General features: G+C 46.5%; 1 protein-coding gene across 4 annotated transcripts; it reads right to left on the bottom strand.

Moving 5' to 3' along the window:
- Window positions 1-183: 183 nt before the first annotated feature.
- On the bottom strand, window positions 184-24,274 carry LOC139424322 (protein GPR108). Of its 4 annotated transcripts, none has more exons than XR_011635922.1 (19): window positions 24,017-24,269; window positions 22,581-22,691; window positions 22,441-22,491; window positions 19,788-19,873; window positions 19,595-19,674; window positions 15,765-16,129; window positions 15,395-15,457; window positions 15,083-15,184; window positions 14,870-15,003; window positions 7,662-7,737; window positions 7,400-7,473; window positions 6,598-6,715; window positions 4,139-4,269; window positions 3,881-3,924; window positions 3,085-3,134; window positions 2,488-2,571; window positions 2,227-2,348; window positions 836-2,086; window positions 184-514 (listed from the first exon to the last, which is right to left on the bottom strand). XR_011635922.1 is itself a non-coding variant. In XM_071176037.1 (18 exons), the coding sequence occupies exons 1-18, from the start codon at window positions 24,101-24,103 to the stop codon at window positions 1,999-2,001; spliced, it is 1,866 nt and encodes a 621-aa protein (XP_071032138.1). In that variant the 5' UTR covers window positions 24,104-24,269; the 3' UTR covers window positions 184-1,998. The 4 variants fall into 4 exon arrangements, 1 of the variants encoding a protein (XP_071032138.1); XR_011635923.1 differs by having other exon boundaries at window positions 184-980; window positions 1,311-2,086; XR_011635924.1 differs by lacking the exon at window positions 184-514 and having other exon boundaries at window positions 793-980; window positions 1,407-2,086; window positions 24,017-24,274.
- Between the last annotated feature and the right edge of the window lie 562 nt (window positions 24,275-24,836).

The following is a 24,836-nucleotide window of genomic DNA, read 5'->3' as shown; positions in this document are numbered from 1 at the left end:
AGGGGTCAGAACCTGTCAGAACCACAGTGGGTGTCTGTTCTCTGGTCCAGGGGTCAGAACCTGTCAGGACCACGGTGGGTGTCTGTTCTCTGGTCCAGGGGTCAGAACCTGTCAGAACCACGGTGGGTGCAACACATCAGACTCCACTAATAAAGTCTTTATTGATGACTATGACTAATTGGATCAGTTGAATCAGCTGTTCTTTATTGATAACTAGAATTTGACTTAACTATAATTAAATCAACGTTTAAAAAATGATTAGTTGAAACAGGTTTTACTGCAGGGCGGGAGCTGAAGCCTGCACCCATACCAGCTTCTACAGAGGAAGGTTGGATAACCCCTGTTCGACAGGCAGATGGCTCAAACTGCACCTCCCAATGGAAGAAACACACAACAGCCAAAACACACATCAAAATACAGCCTAAGGTGTCCAACAGAACAGAAGTACCACTTAAATAAACAGAGGCTGTGTAGTGTAGTGCACTACACCAGGAACAGGGTTCCAAACCACACCCTGTGTAGTGTAGTGCACTACATCGGTAACAGGGTTCCAAACCACACCCTGTGTAGTGTAGTGCACTACACTACACAGGGTTCCAAACCACACCCTGTGTAGTGCAGTGCACTACACTACACAGGGTTCCAAACCACACCCTGTGTAGAGCACTACACCGGGAACAGGGTTCCAAACCACACCCTGTGTAGTGTAGTGCACTACACCGAGAACAGGGATCCAAACCACACCCTGTGTAGTGTAGTGCACTACACCAGGAACAGGGTTCCAAACCACACCCTGTGTAGTGCACTACACCGGGAACATGGTTCCAAACCACACCCTGTGTAGTGTAGTGCACTACATCAGGAACAGGGTTCCAAACCACACCCTGTGTAGTGTAGTGCACTACACCAGGAACAGGGTTCCAAACCACACCCTGTGTAGTGTAGTGCACTACACCAGGAACAGGGTTCCAAACCACACCCTGTGTAGAGCACTACACCAGGAACATGGTTCCAAACCACACCCTGTGTAGTGTAGTGCACTACACCAGGAACAGGGTTCCAAACCACACCCTGTGTAGTGTAGTGCACTACACCGGGAACAGGGTTCCAAACCACACCCTGTGTAGTGTAGTGCACTACATCGGGAACAGGGTTCCAAACCACACCCCGTGTAGTGCAGTGCACTACACCGGGAACAGGGTTCCAAACCACACCCTGTGTAGTGTAGTGCACTACATCGGGAACAGGGTTCCAAACCACACCCCGTGTAGTGTAGTGCACTACACCGGGAACAGGGTTCCAAACCACACCCTGTGTAGTGCAGTGCACTACACCGGGAACAGGGTTCCAAACCACACCCTGTGTAGTGCAGTGCACTACACCGGGAACAGGGTTCCAAACCACACCCTGTGTAGTGTAGTGCACTACACCAGGAACAGGGTTCCAAACCACACCCTGTGTAGAGCACTACACCAGGAACAGGGTTCCAGTTGGGACACATTAAAACAGAACAGGAGACTCTGGATATAAAATATACCGATCACACATCTGGAAAACAATCATCTTTGGAGTGTCGCTTCCTCCGTTCTCCAGAGAGAAGAAAAGGAGAGAGAGAGGGAAAGGGAGTGAGAGAGAGGTCATTAGAGGTCCATTCTACCCCAGACCAGACCGTTCTATTCATCCATCGATGAGGGGGGGGTGGAAGAGTTCTCTCCCTGGAATGAACCATTATGACACCAGGCAGGGGTGCAGAGCTTCCAGAAAGTCTCCAGATAAACGAGAGAGAGAAGGTCCAACGACAACTAAAGTCTGTCATCGTTCGTCTTGTTGCATAGCGAGGCGGTGGTTGCTTTAGTAACAGCCACCCAGTTTCAGATCGAGGGGAAGTGTTTTAGGGGAGGGGTAAAGGGTGTGTCTTGGTCCATTTCAGTCCCCGTTTCTCTCCAACGTTGAGGGGTTATGGGTGTTTAGAACACACACCCCTCTTCACACACACTCTCACAAGGTAGACTCTTTCTGGCGCTCGCGACCATTAGATGTCTTCTTGACTTTAGAGATGCCCTCCAACATACCTGACTCCGTCACCCTGTAGAGAGAAGAGAGGGAGGGAGAGAGAGAGAAGAGAGGGAGAAAGAGAGAGAGAGAGGGAGAGAGAGGGTTAGTTGAATACATGACATGTTTAAACATCCCAGGTGCGACCTCACAAAGCAACGACAAGTCTCTTACACTTCGTCCATCTCCACGTCCTCCTCATCCAGGGGCAGCTGGAGGTAGGGGTTGTTGGAAGCCGGGCGGAACTTATACCCCGTCAACACAAAGAAGATCAGAGTCGACACCTCCACTAGGAACTACAGGGAGGGACGGGGTAGAGGGGGAAAATAAAACATTCAGACCAACTCTCTAAAAACAACGAAGAAATGGATATCAGCGGTGTCAAAGAGTTTCACAGTGTGACATCATCAGAAGTGGACAGTGACGGCATCTCACCTCGTAACACCACTGCCACTGGAAAGGCACCGTCACCTTCAGCAGGATGGCGATGATCCTCGTGAAGTAGATATAACACACTATCTACAGATGGAGAGATGGAGGGAGGGAGGATGGAAAGAGGGATGATGGAGAGAGGGAGGATGGATGATGGAGAGAGGGAGGATGGATGATGGAGAGAGGGAGGATGGATGATGGAGAGAGGGAGGATGGATGATGGAGAGAGGGAGGATGGATGATGGAGAGAGGGAGGATGGATGATGGAGAGAGGGAGGATGGATGATGGAGAGAGGGAGGATGGATGATGGAGAGAGGGAGGATGGATGATGGAGAGAGGGAGGATGGATGATGGAGAGAGGGAGGATGGATGATGGAGAGAGGGAGGATGGATGATGGAGAGAGGGAGGATGGATGAGGGAGAGAGGGAGGGATGAGGTAGAGAGGGATGGAGGACAGAGAGAGAGGGATGGAGGGAGGAGGGATGAGAGAGAGAGAGATTACCCATCCTGACATCTTTCAGAACTTTCACAGAAACATACGTTTCTGAATTCAAAATAACTGTGAGGAAAAGAGACAGACAGACAGATGTCTCCTCACCATGACGTAGTAATGTCTGAATAGTTTGAGTTTCTCCAGGTTCATGGCAGCTGAGGTAAACAAAGAGAGACAGACAGTATTACTACAGACAGCTACAGGGGAACTACAGGAGAACTACTGGGGAACTACTGGGGAACACAGAGAGACAGGCAGTATTACTACAGACAGCTACAGGGGAACTAACAGGGGAACTACCAGGGGAACTAACAGGGGAACTAACAGGGGAACTAACAGGGGAACTAACAGGGGAACTAACAGGGGAACTAACTGGGGAACTAACTGGGGAACTAACTGGGGAACTAACTGGGGAACTAACTGGGGAACTAACTGGGGAACTAACTGGGGAACTAACAGGGGAACTAACAGGGGAACTAACAGGGGAACTAACAGGGGAACTAACTGGGGAACTAACTGGGGAACTAACTGGGGAACTAACTGGGGAACTAACAGGGGAACTAACAGGGGAACTAACAGGGGAACTAACAGGGGAACTAACAGGGGAACTAACAGGGGAACTAACAGGGGAACTAACAGGGGAACTAACAGGGGAACTAACTGGGGAACTAACTGGGGAACTAACTGGGGAACTAACTGGGGAACTAACTGGGGAACTAACTGGGGAACTAACAGGGGAACTAACAGGGGAACTAACAGGGGAACTAACAGGGGAACTAACAGGGGAACTAACAGGGGAACACAGCACCAACTACAAGGTTCAAACTACATGTTACTCAGCTATAGTTATTAACCACTGCTAACTGTCCATGAAATGTTTCCCTCCCTGTAGATGGCTCACCTTTCCCATCAGTGCTGGAAGCCTCTTGTAGGTGACGAATAGACCTGGAAACACACACACACACCACATTATCCTCTGATGGCCCGTCAGGGAGGAAGGAGCCCCCTTCTCAAACCCAACAGTAATAAGTCAACCAGGTCAACCATGAGGTCAACCAGGAACAAAACCTCCTTCCACAGGGCGTACTCACTAGAGCCCTCCTCTGTAGACTCTATTATGATGTAGGCTACGTTGGCCAGAACCTGAGAGAATACTGACCATATAACAGGGAAGAGGATAGCTCCACAGCAGATGAGGTCAACCAGGAACAGAACCTCCTTCCACAGGGCGTACTCACTAGAGCCCTCCTCTGTAGACTCTATTATGATGTAGGCTACGTTGGCCAGAACCTGAGAGAGGGGGTGGGGGGTGGAAGAGACAGTGAGTGAGTGGGGGGTGGAAGAGACAGTGAGTGAGTGTCAAACTGGTGGAAGTTTGCCAGAGATTAAGAAGAATACATCACTAAATCCATCTCTGTCAGATCATTGGTTAACGCGTCGACCGTCACTCCCCCACACCCCACCCCCAGGTGGACATGTAGAGGGATGATGAGACGTTCTTGTCTAAAGATTTTCTGTATCATGTTTTAAGTTGTGTGTGGACCCCATTAAAACTTCTTTGGGACTGGGGGGCACTATTGAGTAGCTTGGATAAAAAGATGCCCAGAGTAAACTGCCTGCTACTCAGGCCTAAAAACTAGAATATGCATATAATTAGTAGATTTGGATAGAAAACACTCTGAAGTTTCTAAAACTGTTTGAATGATGTCTATAACAGAACTCATATGGCAAAAACCTGAGAGAAAATCCAAACAGGAAGTGGGAAATCTGAGGTTTGCAGTTTTTCAAGTCATTGCCTATCGAATATACAGTGTCTATGGGGTCATATTGCACTTCGTAAGGCTTCCATTAGATGTCAACAGTCTTTAAAACCTTGTTTGAGGCTTCTACTACGAAGTGGGAGAGAATGAGAGCTCTTTCAATCAGGTGTCTGCCGTGAGCTGATCACGCGCCCTCCCGTGAGAGCGACCTGCGTTCCATTGGATTTCTGTAGACAAAGGAATTCTCCGGTTGAAACATTATTGAAGATTTATGTTAAAAACAGCCTAAAGATTGATTCTATACATCGTTAGACCTGTTTCTACGAACTGTAACGGAACTTTTTGACTTGGGTGGACCTAGTGCTCGAGCCTCATGAATATGGTTGTGTACTAAACGCACAAACAAAAAGGAGGTATTTGGACATAAATGGACTTTATCAAACAAAACAAACATTTATTGTGGAACTGGGATTCCTGGGAGTGCATTCTGATGAAGATCAAAGGTAAGTGAATATTTATAATGCTATTTCTGACTTCGGTTGACTCCACAACATGGCGGGTATCTGAATGGCTTGTTTTTGTGTCTGAGCGCTGTACTAGTCTTTTTGAAATCTGACACAGCGGTTGCATTAAGGAGAAGTGGATCTAAAATTCCATGCATAACACTTGTATCTTCTAGCAATGTTTTTTATGAGTATTTCTGTAAATTGATGTGGCTCAAAATCACCGGATGTTTTGGAACCACTGAACATAACGCGCCAATGTAAACTCAAGATTTTTGGATATAAATATGAACTTTATCGAACAAAACATACATGTATTGTGTAACATGATGTCCTATGAGTGTCATCTGATGAAGATCAAAGGTTAATGATTAATTTTCTCTCTATTTCTGCATTTTGTGACTCCTCTCTTTGGCTGGAAAAATGGCTGTGTTTTTCTGTGTCTTGGTTCTGACCTAACATAATCGTTTGGTGTGCTTTCGTCGGAAAGCAAGTTTGTCTTTAAAATGGTGTAAAATACTTGTATGTTTGAGGAATTTTAATTATGGGATTTCTGTTGTTTTTTAATTTGGCGCCCTGCAGTTTCACTGGCTGTTGGCGAGGTGGGACGCTACCGTCCCAAATATCCCGGAGAGGTTAAGAGTAGCTGCTGCCTTTACAACAACTAATGGGGATCCTAATAAAATACCAACCCCCTCCTCCTCCCAGGTGTACCTGTAGAGGGATGATGATATAACCTCTCCCAGGTGTACCTGTAGAGGGATGATGATATAACCCCCCCCAGGTGTACCTGTAGAGGGATGACGATAACCCCCCCCCCCCAGGTGTACCTGTAGAGGGATGACGATATAACCCCCCCCCAGGTGTACCTGTAGAGGGATGACGATATAACCCCCCCCCCCCCCCAGGTGTACCTGTAGAGGGATGACGATATAACCCCCCCAGGTGTACCTGTAGAGGGATGACGATATAACCCCCCCAGGTGTACCTGTAGAGGGATGATGATATAACCCCCCCCAGGTGTACCTGTAGAGGGATGATGATATAACCCCCCCCCCGGTGTACCTGTAGAGGGATGATGATATAACCCCCCCAGGTGTACCTGTAGAGGGATGATGATATAAACCCCCCCCCCCCCCCCCCGGTGTACCTGTAGAGGGATGACGATATAACCCCCCCAGGTGTACCTGTAGAGGGATGATGATATAAACCCCCCCCCCCCCCGGTGTACCTGTAGAGGGATGACGATATAACCCCCCCAGGTGTACCTGTAGAGGGATGATGATATAAACCCCCCCCCCCAGGTGTACCTGTAGAGGGATGATGATATAACCCCCCCCCCCCCCCAGGTGTACCTGTAGAGGGATGACGATCATGAAGATCTTCTTCTCCTTGTCTGACAGGATGTATTTAACGAAGGCCCAGCCAGTACCAATCAACGCCAGAGTGATGAACAGCAGAGCCCCCTTCAACCTGCACACACCACATTACCACATACCACATTACCACACACCACATTACCACACACCACATTACCACACACATACACACGTTATTATGCAAAATGTAACAGACACACGTATCAAAACATCACCCTGATCAGAAACATGCTTTACTCATTTCATATGTAAATACACTGCATTTCAGTCAATGCCACTCTGACATTGTTCGTCCTAATATTTATATATTTCTAAATTCCAATCTTTTACTTTTAGATTTATGTGTGTTGTTGTGAAATTGTTAGATATTACTGCACTGTTGGAGCTAGAAACACAAGCATTTCACTACACCCGCAATAACATCTGCTAACCATGTGTATGTGACCAATAACATCTGCTAACCATGTGTATGTGACCAATAACATCTGCTAACCATGTGTATGTGACCAATAACATCTGCTAACCATGTGTATGTGACCAATAACATCTGCTAACCAAGTGTATGTGACCAATAACATCTGCTAACCATGTGTATGTGACCAATAACATCTGCTAACCATGTGTATGTGACCAATAACATCTGCTAACCATGTGTATGTGACCAATAAATTAATAAATATCCCCCAGACTGAAATAGCACCCAGAGTGAAATATCCCCCAGACTGAAATATCACCCAGACTGAAATATCACCCAGACTGAAATATCACCCAGACTGACAGGTGGGTGATGTAGTACATGACAGCCCATCCTTCTATGGGGTGTCCCTCCGTGTTGATGAAGTGGTAGTTGATCTGAGAGGAAGACCAACATGTTATAGGATATTCCATTGTACATCACAGGCAATTGTAATTTAGTGGGGTCGGTCAGGTGGAGGATGTACGTGGAGGTCCGTGTGTGTGGGTTGCTCAGTGGGTTGCTCTGTGGGTGTGGAGGTCAGTATGTATGTGTGTGTGTCTACATGTGTGTCTGTTGTACTCACACTGTGGAAAACCAGGGAGATGGACTTGGTGAAGGCCAGAGCTGCCATCAGCCAGTGGATCTTAAACACACTGTACCTACAGGAGAGGATAGCAGAGGAAGAGAGAATGAGAGGAGGATAGCAGAGGAAGAGAGAATGAGAGGATAGCAGAGGAAGAGAGAACGAGAGGATAGCAGAGGAAGAGAGAATGAGAGGATAGCAGAGGAAGAGAGAATGAGAGGAGGATAGCAGAGGAAGAGAGAATGAGAGGATAGCAGAGGAAGAGAGAACGAGAGGATAGCAGAGGAAGAGAGAACGAGAGGATAGCAGAGGAGAGAACGAGAGGATAGCAGAGGAAGAGAGAACGAGAGGATAGCAGAGGAAGAGAGAACGAGAGGATAGCAGAGGAAGAGAGAACGAGAGGATAGCAGAGGAAGAGAGAACGAGAGGATAGCAGAGGAACAGAGAACGAGAGGATAGCAGAGGAAGAAAGAACGAGAGAGAGAGACAGGAGAGGATAGCAGAGGAAGAGAGAGAGACAGGATAGCAGAGGAAGAGAGGGAGGAGAGGATAGCAGAGGATAAGAAGAGTTATAAACTGTTTACGTTCCTATGTGTACCGGTGCTTCGTCAGTGTGTAGACCCAGAACAATGTCTGCTACAGGGTTTCCGGCTGATAAGATTAATGAATATCCGATCAAAATAAAAAACTGTAGCCGGTCAGATTGTCCAGGGCTGCCCATCATACACCCTGCAGCACCATACTCTTCTCTCACTGCCTTATGAGCTGCTGAGAGACAGACAGAGAGAGAGAGAGCATAGGCTACTGTTGATTGTGAAGATAACAGGCCTCTTTCAAAGCAGTAAAATGATCAGTAGAGAGTAGGTCTGTAGAGAGTAGGTCTATAGAGAACAGCCTAGGAGTAGAGTAGGTCTACAGAGAACAGCCTAGGAGTAGAGTAGGTCTATAGAGAACAGCCTAGGAGTAGAGTAGGTCTATAGAGAACAGCCTAGGAGTAGAGTAGGTCTATAGAGAACAGCCTAGGAGTAGAGTAGGTCTATAGAGAACAGCCTAGGAGTAGAGTAGGTCTATAGAGAACAGCCTAGGAGTAGAGTAGGTCTATAGAGAACAGCCTAGGAGTAGAGTAGGTCTATAGAGAACAGCCTAGGAGTAGAGTAGGTCTATAGAGAACAGCCTAGGAGAAGAGTAGGTCTATAGAGAACAGCCAAGGAGAAGAGTAGGTCTATAGAGAACAACCTAGGAGTAGAGTAGGTCTATAGAGAACAGCCTAGGAGAAGAGTAGGTCTATAGAGAACAGCCTAGGAGAAGAGTAGGTCTACAGAGAACAGCCTAGGAGTAGAGTAGGTCTACAGAGAACAGCCTAGGAGTAGAGTAGGTCTATAGAGAACAGCCTAGGAGTAGAGTAGGTCTATAGAGAACAGCCTAGGAGTAGAGTAGGTCTATAGAGAACAGCCTAGGAGTAGAGTAGGTCTATAGAGAACAGCCTAGGAGAAGAGTAGGTCTATAGAGAACAGCCTAGGAGTAGAGTAGGTCTATAGAGAACAACCTAGGAGTAGAGTAGGTCTATAGAGAACAGCCTAGGAGAAGAGTAGGTCTATAGAGAACAGCCTAGGAGAAGAGTAGGTCTATAGAGAACAGCCTAGGAGTAGAGTAGGTCTATAGAGAACAGCCTAGGAGAAGAGTAGGTCTATAAGAGAACAGCCTAGGAGAAGAGTAGGTCTAGAGAGAACAGCCTAGGAGTAGAGTAGGTCTATAGAGAACAGCCTAGGAGAAGAGTAGGTCTATAGAGAACAGCCTAGGAGTAGAGTAGGTCTACAGAGAACAGCCTAGGAGTAGAGTAGGTCTATAGAGAACAGCCTAGGAGAAGAGTAGGTCTATAGAGAACAGCCTAGGAGTAGAGTAGGTCTACAGAGAACAGCCTAGGAGTAGAGTAGGTCTACAGAGAACAGCCTAGGAGTAGAGTAGGTCTACAGAGAACAGCCTAGGAGAAGAGTAGGTCTATAGAGAACAGCCTAGGAGTAGAGTAGGTCTATAGAGAACAGCCTAGGAGTAGAGTAGGTCTATAGAGAACAGCCTAGGAGAAGAGTAGGTCTATAGAGAACAGCCTAGGAGTAGAGTAGGTCTATAGAGAACAGCCTAGGAGTAGAGTAGGTCTATAGAGAACAGCCTAGAGTAGGTCTATAGAGAACAGCCTAGGAGTAGAGTAGGTCTATAGAGAACAGCCTAGGAGTAGAGTAGGTCTATAGAGAACAGCCTAGGAGAAGAGTAGGTCTATAGAGAACAGCCTAGGAGTAGAGTAGGTCTATAGAGAACAGCCTAGGAGGGTAATGACCTCCATGTGAATAAGTTTACTGTGCAACTCGCTATTCAGGTAGGATGTAATCTTTGAACTTAAAATGTATTTATTTTATTCCTATTTATAATAATTTGTTTTATAATTAGTGTTACTGTATATCATTGTTACTACGGTGGGCCTATTTATTATACATGTATTATTATTTATGTTGTAAAATAAATATCAGTAGCCTATTGCTCCCATTTGTTGAATACAGTAGGCACTAACTAGCCTTTCTTGGTAATTGCTGCAATGTAGCCTGTTCCAAACTTTTGTGAAGGTTCAAACCATTTTCGCAAGCGTTTTGTTTCATTCTGTTGAGCCATTTTCTTTGGCCAACTTAAGTTGCAACTAATGGTGTGTTTGCCACAATAGAATAATCCTGTTCGTATTTTCCATATAAAAACAACGGCTTGACTTTTGATATTACCCTAATAAAGTTTACCACTTTTGAAAAAAGTTTGTTGTGGCTACTAGCCTCCTATACTGGGGGCCCACGATCTGAAGGCGGCGCGGGAGGCCCACGATCTGAAGGCGGCGCGGGAGGCCCACGATCTGAAGGCGGCGCGGGAGGCCCACGATCTGAAGGCGGCGCGGGAGGCCCACGATCTGAAGGCGGCGCGGGAGGCCCACGATCTGAAGGCGGCGCGGGAGGCCTACAATCTGAAGGCGGCGCGGGAGGCCTACGATCTGAAGGCAGCGTGGGAGGCCTACGAGTGGGGTCACAGCCACGGAGACCAGTGTCCAGCACCCCTGGATCAAATGGGGTTAAGTGCCGTGCTCAAGGGCACAGCGACAGATTTTTAACGTTGTCGATTGCGGGATTCAAACAAGCAACCTTTCGGTAAGTGGCCAAAACGCTCAAACCTTGAAGCTACCTGGCGTTTAGCAGACACAGTAGCCGATCTGACAAGGATAAAGAAATGCATGTCGGTGTCGTAGCATGCCGCAGTGCATGTGTGTGTGTGTACCTGTGCTTCAGCAGTGTGTGTGTGTACCTGTGCTTCAGCAGTGTGTGTGTCTGTGCTTCAGCAGTGTGTGTGTGTACCTGTGCTTCAGCAGTGTGTGTGTACCTGTGCTTCAGCAGTGTGTGTGTACCTGTGCTTCAGCAGTGTGTGTGTACCTGTGCTTCAGCAGTGTGTGTGTGTACCTGTGCTTCAGCAGTGAGTGTGTGAACCTGTGCTTCAGCAGTGAGTGTGTGTACCTGTGCTTCAGCAGTGAGTGTGTGTACCTGTGCTTCAGCAGTGAGTGTGTGTACCTGTGCTTCAGCAGTGTGTGTGTGTACCTGTGCTTCAGCAGTGTGTGTGTGTGTGTACCTGTGCTTCAGCAGTGTGTGTGTGTGTGTGTACCTGTGCTTCAGCAGTGTGTGTGTGTGTGTACCTGTGCTTCAGCAGTGTGTGTGTGTGTGTACCTGTGCTTCAGCAGTGTGTGTGTGTGTGTACCTGTGCTTCAGCAGTGTGTGTGTGTGTGTGTACCTGTACTTCAGCAGTGTGTGTGTGTGTGTGTGTACCTGTGCTTCAGCAGTGTGTGTGTGTGTGTGTGTGTGTGTGTGTACCTGTGCTTCAGCAGTGTGTGTACCTGTGCTTCAGCAGTGTGTGTGTGTGTGTGTGTGTGTGTGTGTGCTTCAGCAGTGTGTGTGTGTGTGTGTGTGCTTCAGCAGTGTGTGTGTGTGTGCTTCAGCAGTGTGTGTGTGTGTGTGTGTGTACCTGTGCTTCAGCAGTGTGTGTGTGTGTGCGTGCTTCAGCAGTGTGTGTGTGCGTGCTTCAGCAGTGTGTGTGTGCGTGCTTCAGCAGTGTGTGTGTGCGTGCTTCAGCAGTGTGTGTGTACCTGTGCGTGCTTCAGCAGTGTGTGTGTGCGTGCTTCAGCAGTGTGTGTGTGCGTGCTTCAGCAGTGTGTGTGTACCTGTGCGTGCTTCAGCAGTGTGTGTGTACCTGTGCGTGCTTCAGCAGTGTGTGTGTACCTGTGCGTGCTTCAGCAGTGTGTGTGTACCTGTGCGTGCTTCAGCAGTGTGTGTGTATCTGTGCGTGCTTCAGCAGTGTGTGTGTACCTGTGCGTGCTTCAGCAGTGTGTGTGTACCTGTGCGTGCTTCAGCAGTGTGTGTGTACCTGTGCGTGCTTCAGCAGTGTGTGTGTACCTGTGCGTGCTTCAGCAGTGTGTGTGTACCTGTGCGTGCTTCAGCAGTGTGTGTGTACCTGTGCGTGCTTCAGCAGTGTGTGTGTACCTGTGCGTGCTTCAGCAGTGTGTGTGTACCTGTGCTTCAGCAGTGTGTGTGTACCTGTGCTTCAGCAGCGTGTGTGTACCTGTGCTTCAGCAGCGTGTGTGTGTACCTGTGCTTCAGCAGCGAGTGTGTGTACCTGTGCTTCAGCAGTGTGTGTGTGTACCTGTGCTTCAGCAGTGTGTGTGTGTACCTGTGCTTCAGCAGCGAGTGTGTATACCTGTGCTTCAGCAGTGTGTGTGTGAACCTGTGCTTCAGCAGTGTGTGTGTGAACCTGTGCTTCAGCAGTGAGTGTGTGTACCTGTGCTTCAGCAGTGAGTGTGTGTACCTGTGCTTCAGCAGTGTGTGTGTGTACCTGTGCTTCAGCAGTGTGTGTGTGTACCTGTGCTTCAGCAGTGTGTGTGTGTGTGTACCTGTGCTTCAGCAGTGTGTGTGTGTGTGTACCTGTGCTTCAGCAGTGTGTGTGTGTGTGTACCTGTGCTTCAGCAGTGTGTGTGTGTGTGTACCTGTGCTTCAGCAGTGTGTGTGTGTACCTGTGCTTCAGCAGTGTGTGTGTGTGTGTACCTGTGCTTCAGCAGTGTGTGTGTGTGTGTACCTGTGCTTCAGCAGTGTGTGTGTGTGTGTGTACCTGTGCTTCAGCAGTGTGTGTGTGTGTGTGTACCTGTGCTTCAGCAGTGTGTGTGTGTGTGTGTGTGTGTACCTGTGCTTCAGCAGTGTGTGTGTGTGTGTGTGCGTGTGTGCTTCAGCAGTGTGTGTGTGTGTGCTTCAGCAGTGTGTGTGTGTGTGCTTCAGCAGTGTGTGTGTGTGTGCTTCAGCAGTGTGTGTGTGTGTGCTTCAGCAGTGTGTGTGTGTGTGCTTCAGCAGTGTGTGTGTGTGTGCTTCAGCAGTGTGTGTGTGTGTGCTTCAGCAGTGTGTGTGTGTGTGTGTGTGTGTACCTGTGCTTCAGCAGTGTGTATGTGTGTGTGTGCTTCAGCAGTGTGTGTGTGTGTGTGTGCTTCAGCAGTGTGTGTGTGTGTGCTTCAGCAGTGTGTGTGTGTGTGCTTCAGCAGTGTGTGTGTGTGTGCTTCAGCAGTGTGTGTGTGCGTACCTGTGCTTCAGCAGTGTGTGTGTGCGTACCTGTGCTTCAGCAGTGTGTGTGTGCGTGCTTCAGCAGTGTGTGTGTGCGTGCTTCAGCAGTGTGTGTGTGCGTGCTTGCTTCAGCAGTGTGTGTGTACCTGTGCGTGCTTCAGCAGTGTGTGTGTACCTGTGCGTGCTTCAGCAGTGTGTGTGTACCTGTGCGTGCTTCAGCAGTGTGTGTGTACCTGTGCGTGCTTCAGCAGTGTGTGTGTACCTGTGCGTGCTTCAGCAGTGTGTGTGTACCTGTGCGTGCTTCAGCAGTGTGTGTGTACCTGTGCGTGCTTCAGCAGTGTGTGTGTACCTGTGCGTGCTTCAGCAGTGTGTGTGTGTACCTGTGCGTGCTTCAGCAGTGTGTGTGTACCTGTGCGTGCTTCAGCAGTGTGTGTGTACCTGTGCGTGCTTCAGCAGTGTGTGTGTACCTGTGCGTGCTTCAGCAGTGTGTGTGTACCTGTGCGTGCTTCAGCAGTGTGTGTGTACCTGTGCGTGCTTCAGCAGTGTGTGTGTACCTGTGCGTGCTTCAGCAGTGTGTGTGTACCTGTGCGTGCTTCAGCAGTGTGTGTGTACCTGTGCGTGCTTCAGCAGTGTGTGTGTACCTGTGCGTGCTTCAGCAGTGTGTGTGTACCTGTGCGTGCTTCAGCAGTGTGTGTGTACCTGTGCGTGCTTCAGCAGTGTGTGTGTACCTGTGCGTGCTTCAGCAGTGTGTGTGTACCTGTGCGTGCTTCAGCAGTGTGTGTGTACCTGTGCGTGCTTCAGCAGTGTGTGTGTACCTGTGCGTGCTTCAGCAGTGTGTGTGTACCTGTGCGTGCTTCAGCAGTGTGTGTGTACCTGTGCGTGCTTCAGCAGTGTGTGTGTACCTGTGCGTGCTTCAGCAGTGTGTGTGTACCTGTGCGTGCTTCAGCAGTGTGTGTGTACCTGTGCGTGCTTCAGCAGTGTGTGTGTACCTGTGCGTGCTTCAGCAGTGTGTGTACCTGTGCGTGCTTCAGCAGTGTGTGTGTACCTGTGCTTCAGCAGTGTGTGTGTACCTGTGCTTCAGCAGTGTGTGTGTACCTGTGCTTCAGCAGTGTGTGTGTACCTGTGCTTCAGCAGTGTGTGTGTACCTGTGCTTCAGCAGTGTGTGTGTACCTGTGCTTCAGCAGTGTGTGTGTACCTGTGCTTCAGCAGTGTGTGTGTACCTGTGCTTCAGCAGTGTGTGTGTACCTGTGCTTCAGCAGTGTGTGTGTACCTGTGCTTCAGCATTGTGTGTGTACCTGTGCTTCAGCAGTGTGTGTGTACCTGTGCTTCAGCAGTGTGTGTGTGTACCTGTGCTTCAGCAGTGTGTGTGTGTACCTGTGCTTCAGCAGTGTGTGTGTGTACCTGTGCTTCAGCAGTGTGTGTGTGTACCTGTGCTTCAGCAGTGTGTGTGTGTACCTGTGCTTCAGCAGTGTGTGTGTGTACCTGTGCCTCAGCAGCGAGTGTGTGTACCTGTGCTTCAGCAGTGTGTGTGTGTACCTGTGCTTCAGCAGCGAGTGTGTGTACCTGTGCTTCAGCAGTGTGTGTGTGTACCTGTGCTTCAGCAGTGTGTAAACCCAGACCATGGCTATAATGAAGAAAACTCCAGCCATGAAGATGTAGAGACGAGGGAGAGGGATCTCTGCTGCTGACAGGTAACCTCCTGGGTTCTTCTCCGTCACCTCCACCTGGACACACACACACACACACACTCAGAAAACACTAAGAAATGAAAACACTAACAAGGTAATACAGAACACCACTCACGTTGAGAGTGTAGGGGCGGTTGTTCCCTGGCAGAATGTTCTCGCAGTAGTGGAAGTCGAGGTTGTACAGGCCCTCATCCAACTGGCCAATCACCATGTGGAACTGTGGAGAGGGAGGGGCCAAGGTCAGCTGTCACTCAAATAAACACCCAGCAGTGTGAGAGTAGAACAATGTGTGGAAGACTAAAAGCTGTGGAAAGGTTGGAGAATTATTTGACAGTGTCTGTAAAAAGGTTGTTTTAAGGTTTTGCGGAAGATGTTTTGAAGGTATTTAAACGTTGTGTAAAGGTTGTGTTAAGGTTAGTGGACTCACCCTGAAGCTGTAGGAGCCATTGATTTTCTGCACATCCAGAGTCAGCCCGTTGATCCGCCCTGTCTGGCGAAACATAGTCAGAAGTTACACACAAAGAGAGAGAGAGAGAGAAACACACACACACAGAGAAACACACACAAAGAGAGAGAAAGAGACACACACACAGAGAGAGAGAGAGAAACACACACAGAGAGAGAGACACACAAAGAGAGAGAGACACACACAGAGAGAGAGAGAGAAACACACAAAGAGAGAGCGACACACACAGAGAGAGAGAATGCGAGACACACACACAGAGAGAGAGAATGCGAGACACACACACAAGCTTGGTAGATTTTTTAGTCTCCATTTTGTCCAACTCCGCTTTTACTTTTTCCTCCTTGGGTTCTGGCTTCTTTTCCTCCTTCGTCCCCTCCTCCTTCAGCTCTGCATCTTTCTTAATTTCCTCCTTCGTCCCCTCCTCCTTCAGCACTACATCTGTCTTCTTTTCCTCCTTCGTCCCCTCCTCCTTCAGCACTACATCTGTCTTCTTTTCCTCCTTCGTCCCCTCCTCCTTCAGCACTACATCTGTCTTCTTTTCCTCCTTCGTCCCCTCCTCCTTCAGCACTACATCTGTCTTCATTTCCTCCTTCGTCCCCTCCTCCTTCAGCACTACATCTTTCTTCATTTCCTCCACATTACTCTTCTGTACTGTCACTTTCAAGTCATTGACAGTTGCTCTTCTTCTCCTGGAACCTGAACACACAGCCAATCAGAAGACAGCACATAATGATGACGATAATGATGGATGCAACGTGAATAAACTCTAACATTGATACTCTGTAGTCAGGTTTCATATAAAGACAACCCTACTCTGTAGTCAGGTTATATATAAAGACAACACTACTCTGTAGTCAGGTTACATATAAAGACAACCCTACTCTGTAGTCAGGTTACATATAAAGACAACCCTACAGGTTATATATAAATAAAGACAACCCTACTCTGTAGTCAGGTTACATATAAAGACAACCCTACAGGTTACATATAAAGACAACCCTACTCTGTAGTCAGGTTATATATAAAGACAACCCTACTCTGTAGTCAGGTTACATATAAAGACAATCCTACAGGTTATATATAAAGACAACCCTACTCTGTAGTCAGGTTATATATAAAGACAACCCTACTCTGTAGTCAGGTTACATATAAAGACAACCCTACTCTGTAGTCAGGTTACATATAAAGACAACCCTACAGGTTACATATAAAGACAACCCTACTCTGTAGTCAGGTTATATATAAAGACAACCCTACTCTGTAGTCAGGTTACATATAAAGACAACCCTACTCTGTAGTCAGGTTACATATAAAGACAACCCTACTCTGTAGTCAGGTTATATATAAAGACAACCCTACTCTGTAGTCAGGTTATATATAAAGACAACCCTACTCTGTAGTCAGGTTATATATAAAGACAACCCTACAGGTTACATATAAAGACAACCCTACAGGTTACATATAAAGACAACCCTACTCTGTAGTCAGGTTACATATAAAGACAACCCTACTCTGTAGTCAGGTTATATATAAAGACAACCCTACAGGTTATATATAAAGACAACCCTACTCTGTAGTCAGGTTATATATAAAGACAACCCTACAGGTTATATATAAAGACAACCCTACTCTGTAGTCAGGTAAAGACAACCCTACAGGTTATATATAAAGACAACCCTACTCTGTAGTCAGGTTACAGGTTATATATAAAGACAACCCTACTCTGTAGTCAGGTTACATATAAAGACAACCCTACTCTGTAGTCAGGTTATATATAAAGACAACCCTACTCTGTAGTCAGGTTATATATAAAGACAACCCTACTCTGTAGTCAGGTTATATATAAAGACAACCCTACTCTGTAGTCAGGTTACATATAAAGACAACCCTACAGGTTATATATAAAGACAACCCTACTCTGTAGTCAGGTTATATATAAAGACAACCCTACTCTGTAGTCAGGTTATATATAAAGACAACCCTACTCTGTAGTCAGGTTACATATAAAGACAACCCTACTCTGTAGTCAGGTTACATATAAAGACAACCCTACTCTGTAGTCAGGTTACATATAAAGACAACCCTACTCTGTAGTCAGGTTACATATAAAGACAACCCTACTCTGTAGTCAGGTTATATATAAAGACAACCCTACTCTGTAGTCAGGTTATATATAAAGACAACCCTACTCTGTAGTCAGGTTATATATAAAGACAACCCTACTCTGTAGTCAGGTTATATATAAAGACAACCCTACTCTGTAGTCAGGTTATATATTACAGGTTATATATAAAGACAACCCTACTCTGTAGTCAGGTTACATATAAAGACAACCCTACTCTGTAGTCAGGTTATATATAAAGACAACCCTACTCTGTAGTCAGGTTATATATAAAGACAACCCTACTCTGTAGTCAGGTTATATATAAAGACAACCCTACTCTGTAGTCAGGTTATATATAAAGACAACCCTACTCTGTAGTCAGGTTACATATAAAGACAACCCTACAGGTTATATATAAAAAGACAACCCTACTCTGTAGTCAGGTTATATATATATATAAAGACAACCCTACTCTGTAGTCAGGTTACATATAAAGACAACCCTACAGGTTACATATAAAGACAACCCTACTCTGTAGTCAGGTTATATATAAAGACAACCCTACTCTGTAGTCAGGTTATATATAAAGACAACCCTACTCTGTAGTCAGGTTATATATATAAAGACAACCCTACTCTGTAGTCAGGTTACATATAAAGACAACCCTACAGGTTATATATAAAGACAACCCTACTCTGTAGTCAGGTTACATATAAAGACAACCCTACTCTGTAGTCAGGTTATATATAAAGACAACCCTACTCTGTAGTCAGGTTACATATAAAGACAACCCTACAGGTTACATATAAAGACAACCCTACAGGTTACATATAAAGACAACCCTACTCTGTAGTCAGGTTACATATAAAGACAACCCTACAGGTTACATATAAAGACAACCCTACTCTGTAGTCAGGTTATATATAAAGACAACACTACTCTGTAGTCAGGTTACATATAAAGACAACCCTACTCTGTAGTCAGGTTACATATAAAGACAACCCTACAGGTTACATATAAAGACAACCCTACAGGTTATATATAAAGACAACCCTACTCTGTAGTCAGGTTATATATAAAGACAACACTACTCTGTAGTCAGGTTATATATAAAGACAACCCTACTCTGTAGTCAGGTTATATATAAAGACAACACTACTTTGTAGTCAGGTTATATATAAAGACAACCCTACTCTGTAGTGCTTTTTGGGTTGGGTTCTCCCTGTAGTTCAGGCCCCCCAGACAGCACACGATCACATAAGTCTTTCCTTCAATCATTATTTATGACAAGAAACAGTAGCTACTCAGCCTCATGGCAAAATGTGTAGAACAGCGTGAAATTAACTCATGAATTCTTGAAAGTTGAGACTGAAAGTGTGAAATTTTATAGAGGGAAAACATTTGCTTGGGGAATTTTCCTTTTACTTTCAATATTATTAATTTCCATTTTGGTTCTTATTCCTGGAAATTCTCTTTTTTTGGTGCAAAGGATCTCAATTGCAAATGCTCATAAAAAAAAAAAGGGCAATAATGAATATTAACTGACAAAATATTGTATGTAGTTTCTTGCAAAAGCCCTAAAAGAATATTTCTCTTAAAACTGATTCCTAAAAGATTTGTCCAGAGACTTAGTCAACTCCGTCAGATTAAACTAAAATCGAAAAAAATGAGTCAGGAATACGCAGGGACAGCTATACTATAAGGACCCTGTTTTGAATGACCTCAGTACATGCAGAGCAGCAAGACCACTCATGGTCTGTAAAGTTCATCATGTTCTGTACACTCAGTGTAATATATATATTTCAAATTAATATTCAGACAAATATTTGTGGGGAAAAAAGTTGACATTGTCCCATCTTTCAAGTATCTCTAAGCTCTAAAACAGCAAAATGTTTCTCTCAGCCTCATGTCAAAATGTGTAAAATAGCCATGAGACTATAGCATATAAAACGACAGTTCTTTCTGCACCATGACAACAACCCCCCCCCCTCCCACCCCCTCCCGGGGGACTACACTACGTCACTGTGTTGTATTGAAGGGAGGTAAATAGTGCTGACCTGAGTCTTCAGTGAGTGTCTTGTCTGTCTTCAGCTGGGTCAAGACGCTGTCCTGGTCTCCAGAAGACCTCACATTGACTCTACAGAAGAGAGGAGGACACAAACAGTTGGTTTTTGACACACACACACACACACACACGTATTCACTAGACACAAAAACACAGCTAATTTCATCTCTCTCAGACAACCGTACCTGAGGTTGTTGGTGTCAATGAGGAAGAGGAAGAAGGGCTCAACACCGCTGTGTTTGCTGAGCGGACACACCGCCGTCTCCTCCGCCTGGAGAACAAACATTACAACATTACTACACAACCTTGTACAAACTTACCACAACCGTTCAGAAACATTACATTAGACCTATATGAACCCTGAAAGAACATCTCAAGAACAGCAGACCCTTTTCCTTTCTTCCTGAGTCAATCAAAATTCGCCTAGACCTATCGTCAAGTTGCTAGGTAACATGACTGAACAACATTGTTTGTTATCAAAACAATAACAAGCGACCCGGGGAAAAGTTTAAAACGCCCCGTGACACGGTTTGTGAAATTATATCAAATGTGAGCAAAAAATAAATAAATCACACAGGAAGAAATACAGTAGCTCCAGTAATAGAAGTAATTTAGTCATTTTCTGAACCGTTTCATCTAGAGAAGCTGTTTTCTTTGCTGTAAAACTGTTTTCTCTCTGGTATTGCTGCTCGACAGCAAACGTGCAAAGCCTATCAGACTGGCGTGGCCTGTGTGCTCTTGGTTATACCAGGGATTAAATGATAACCAACTTTGCTCACTCTGCTCCAATGTATCAAATGTATCAAGTGTAAGAGCAGAAGAATGATCAGGGGCTGCATCCCCCACTCGCCATCACGGCTACAAACTGATGGAGGAATAGATGAGCAGGAAGAGCTGACGGAGAGGAGCAGGTGAGTGAGGTCAGGTACGGGATGAGACCGGCAGATTGCAGCACACGTGATATGAAAGTGAAGTGGACATTGTTGGACCGGCGCATATAAGAGACTAGTTGCTGTTGCTTTTAAACATTTCACCCATTTTATAAAACACAACTTTCTAATCATTTTACAACACGACCCAGCGGCTTCTTTAGATCGTAAGGCAGAAAAAAATGTGGTTAATGTCAAATGAAACGGTACTAAAACAATTTATTATCTAGTATATTTACTGATAGTAAAACATAAATGGGAGTTTCTCAATATGCATACTACCGTGCTACAAGTGCTTTCTCCGAGGTTTTTCTTGTGAGGACGAGTGTGGAGAACACATAAAACAAGTACATTTCAGCAGCACTTTCACTCCCCCCCGTGTATTACCTCGCGCCGCTCCTCCCCCTCGTGTATTACCTCGCGCCGCTCCTCCCCCTCGTGTATTACCTCGCGCCGCTCCTCCCCCTCGTGTATTACCTCGCGCCGCTCCTCCCCCTCGTGTATTACCTCGCGCCGCTCCTCCCCCTCGTGTATTACCTCGCGCCGCTCCTCCCCCTCGTGTATTACCTCGCGCCGCTCCTCCCCCTCGTGTATTACCTCGCGCCGCTCCTCCCCCTCGTGTATTACCTCGCGCCGCTCCTCCCCCTCGTGTATTACCTCGCGCCGCTCCTCCCCCTCGTGTATTACCTCGCGCCGCTCCTCCCCCTCGTGTATTACCTCGCGCCGCTCCTCCCCCTCGTGTATTACCTCGCGCCGCTCCTCCCCCTCGTGTATTACCTCGCGCCGCTCCTCCCCCTCGTGTATTACCTCGCGCCGCTCCTCCCCCTCGTGTATTACCTCGCGCCGCTCCTCCCCCTCGTGTATTACCTCGCGCCGCTCCTCCCCCTCGTGTATTACCTCGCGCCGCTCCTCCCCCTCGTGTATTACCTCGCGCCGCTCCTCCCCCTCGCGTATTACCTCGCGCCGCTCCTCCCCCTCGCGTATTACCTCGCGCTGCTCCTCCCCCTCGCGTATTACCTCGCGCTGCTCCTCCCCCTCGCGTATTACCTCACGCTTCACTTCCCCGTTCACTGAACCTTCTCCCAGCCAGGACAATGGCAACAATAGAGACCAAAACAAGATATACACAAAGCAAAAGTCTTACTTCATAACTATCAGCTAGCTAGCTATATGTGAATCGTAATAATGTAGTTAGATAGTTTAACAGGCAAAAATGACCTAAGACTAATGTTAAGTAAGGTAGATTCAAGTCTTTGTGGCTAGCTAGCTAACAGTAGTAGCTAGCTAGCAGTAGTAGCTAGCTAGCAGTAGTAGCTAGCTAGCTAACGTTAGCCCTATTGAATTACTATGGGCTTGCGATCTACGCTCACTACAGTGGGTATCGTGGGCCGGCAAACATGCCAAAATGAACACGTGTATTTATTAAACGTATCAAGACCAAATATTGTACTCAGGGAACATATGAGAGGTGAATAGGCAACATCTGCTTCAGATTAAATCATTTTTATACTTTTTTTTTTTACCAACGTTTTTTTCTTGGGTTATTTCATATTTCTGTTCATTCTTTCCATCGACGCGTGATATTTTGATATGTCAAAATACGAACAAAAATATGGAACAAATGGAATACACATCGGAGAAGTGCCCTTCACGCTCTGTTTCACTTGGATTTGGACTCATGTTTCCACCCTCCAGTGCTCGAAGCGCAGTAGATTGCATTTTGAGAAACACCAAATGTCTCACATAGTAGTCTATATATATCTCACCTTATCTACTTGATAGTGAAACCAATACCATGGTATTGTTGAACATTCGATTTTGATTGGCTGGCGGGTCGTTCTAGAGAGTGCATTCATTTCAGATAACGGAAGAGTTGCAAAAGTGATTTGGTTTGATGAGATCTACTCACTGTGTAGGACAGCACGCCATTAACACGAGACTTGGAGAGACTGAATCCCACCTGTATGGAGAGAGAAAACAATGATACAATTCACTAACTGGAGACAATATAGCCAGAGATGAAGCTGCACACACATCAGTTGTTCTTACAGGGTGCTTGCTGTTGCCCTCGGGCAGTCTCAGGGAGAGAACGTTGACGTCCAGGGTTCCGTTGGCAAAGAAACCAAAGGTGTTGAGATGAACCACAAATCTAGAGTCATTCTGAAAGAGAGAGGTGGAGGGAGAGATGGAGGGGAGGGAGAGAGAAAGAGGTGGAGGGGAGGGAGAGAAAGTGGTGGAGGAGAGGGAGAGAAAGTGGTGGAGGAGAGGGAGAGAAAGTGGTGGAGGAGAGGGAGAGAAAGTGGTGGAGGAGAGGGAGAGAAAGTGGTGGGGGGAGAACGTGGTGGGGGGGAGAAAGTGGTGGGGGGGAGAAAGTGGTGGAGGGGGGAGAGAAAGAGGTGGAGGGGGGAGAGAAAGAGGTGGAGGGGGGAGAGAAAGAGGTGTAGGGGAGGGAGAGAAAGTGGTGGGGGGAGAGAAAGTGGTGGGGGGAGAGAAAGTGGTGGGGGGGGGGGGGGGAGAGAAAGTGGTGGAGGGGGGAGAGAAAGAGGTGGAGGGGGGAGAGAAAGAGGTGGAGGGGGGAGAGAAAGAGGTGGAGGGGGGAGAGAAAGAGGTGGAGGGGGAGAGAAAGAGGTGGAGGTGGGGGGGGAGAGAAAGAGGTGGGGGGCAAGAGGGATGGGGGGGCAAGAGGGATGGGGGAGAGACAGGTTGGAGGGAGGAAGAGAGGGAGGTGGAGGGAGAGATGGAAGGGAGAGAGAGGGAGATGGAGGGGAGACGGGTTGGAGGGGAAGGATGGGGCAAGGGGGCAAAAGGGATGGGAGGGAGACAGGTTGGAGGGAGGAAGAGAGTTGGGGGGGAGGCCGATGAGGGGAGAAAGAATGAGGGAGAGAGGTGGCATTTGTTATCCAAGTATGACAAATATCAATGTGAAAAATGTATCAATTTATTTTTTACCTTTATTTAACTAGGCATGTCAGTTAAGAACTATTTCTTATTTTCAGGGGCAGGATGACAGATTTGTACCTTGTCGGCTCGGAGATTCGAACCTTTCGTTTACTAGTCTAACCACTAGGCTACCCTGCCTCCCCATCACGAGAACATCGAGGCTGTAGACAGTGTATCTAGCTGAATGCGTTAACATCTCAGCTGATGTAACGTTAGCCAGCCAGCTAACTAACCATTTTCTAGTTGTTTAGCTGCAACGTTTCTTTGACAGTCCAAGTGTAAAATCACAGACACATTAAAAGGTTGCCTAGTTAGCCAGCCAACTAAATAGCTGGCTAAGTTAAGTGATTTATAGTAGCTAGCAAACAGTTGCAGAAATCCCCTGACGTAGGTGCTAAACAAGTGCTACACGTTAGCCAGCTGCTGAAAAGGGAAAAACATTGCTACCACTATCCCAAGTTCGCATATTATTGGCTATAAGTACACATTACCTGAGAACACACAGTATATGAAGTAACGTTAAAGCAAGGTTGGTGTTATTTTACCTTTAGGGCGAGTTTGTGTCTTCTTGCTTCGCAAAAGACCAGCACGAGTACGAAAACCGCTAAACCAACGCCCCCATGTCGTCCCATGGTAGCTCACTAGACGGCTGGTAATATGTTACACAACTAGAGTATACACCTATTCACTACAGAATAAATTATATTCTTTGATAACGAGTGAAAATAATCAATTTACCAAAACTATTTTGCTTCCCTAGTTCACACTTCCTGGTATCATTGCTACTTACACGTCACCAGAGTAACCGGTGCCCACTCTGCTGCGGTGCTCCCAGGCGGAGGGAGGGTGTAGGACAACAGAAAACACCAGCTAAGGTTTTAAACAGTCTTTTCTTCAAAGACTGAATTATCGTTTCCTGAGAAATAATTACTGTTGTCAATGTTTGTTCTCAATGCATCAGTCAGGTTTAGACTAAAATAAGTCAGTCCAATATGATGATGATGGTGACTGCACTTTGTGACCTGTGACCACAATAATCTCCTAATAACAGTTTTTCTTAATTCAATGAAATATTTTATTAATTAATGAATGGATCAGATAAATGTGTTTGTGTAGGGATAATGACGTGGAAATATTAAAAGCTTAAAAATATATACAAATACCTTTATATACCAGTGTAGTCTACTATAAATCAAATCAAACGTTTATTAATCACATGCACAGAATACAGCGGGTGTAAATGGCACAGTGAAATGCAAGCTCCTATGCACAAAACATATCTCCCTTAAAGCTCTGAGGAAGGCCGTGAGGCCGAAATGTAAAGCTTACTAAAGAGCAGTGATACTATCAAGAGCAGTGATACTA

The sequence above is a fragment of the Oncorhynchus clarkii genome, chromosome 13 (assembly GCF_045791955.1).
Source record: "Oncorhynchus clarkii lewisi isolate Uvic-CL-2024 chromosome 13, UVic_Ocla_1.0, whole genome shotgun sequence".
Taxonomy (NCBI): Eukaryota; Metazoa; Chordata; class Actinopteri; order Salmoniformes; family Salmonidae; genus Oncorhynchus; species Oncorhynchus clarkii.
Note: the sequence above shows the minus strand (reverse complement) of the source record. Positions and strands in the feature narration are given on the sequence as shown.

What these genes read in the sequence shown, in the direction of transcription:
- LOC139424322 (XM_071176037.1), bottom strand. Translation starts at nt 24,103, where the DNA reads ATGGGACGACATGGGGGCGTTGGTTTAGCGGTTTTCGTACTCGTGCTG. An exon ending in ATGTACTACATCACCCACCT is followed by an intron (nt 6,716 to 7,399) that starts GTCAGTCTGGGT and finishes TGGTGTGTGCAG; the next exon opens with GTTGAAGGGGGCTCTGCTGT. An exon ending in TGATCGTCATCCCTCTACAG is followed by an intron (nt 4,270 to 6,597) that starts GTACACCTGGGG and finishes CCCCTCTCTCAG; the next exon opens with GTTCTGGCCAACGTAGCCTA.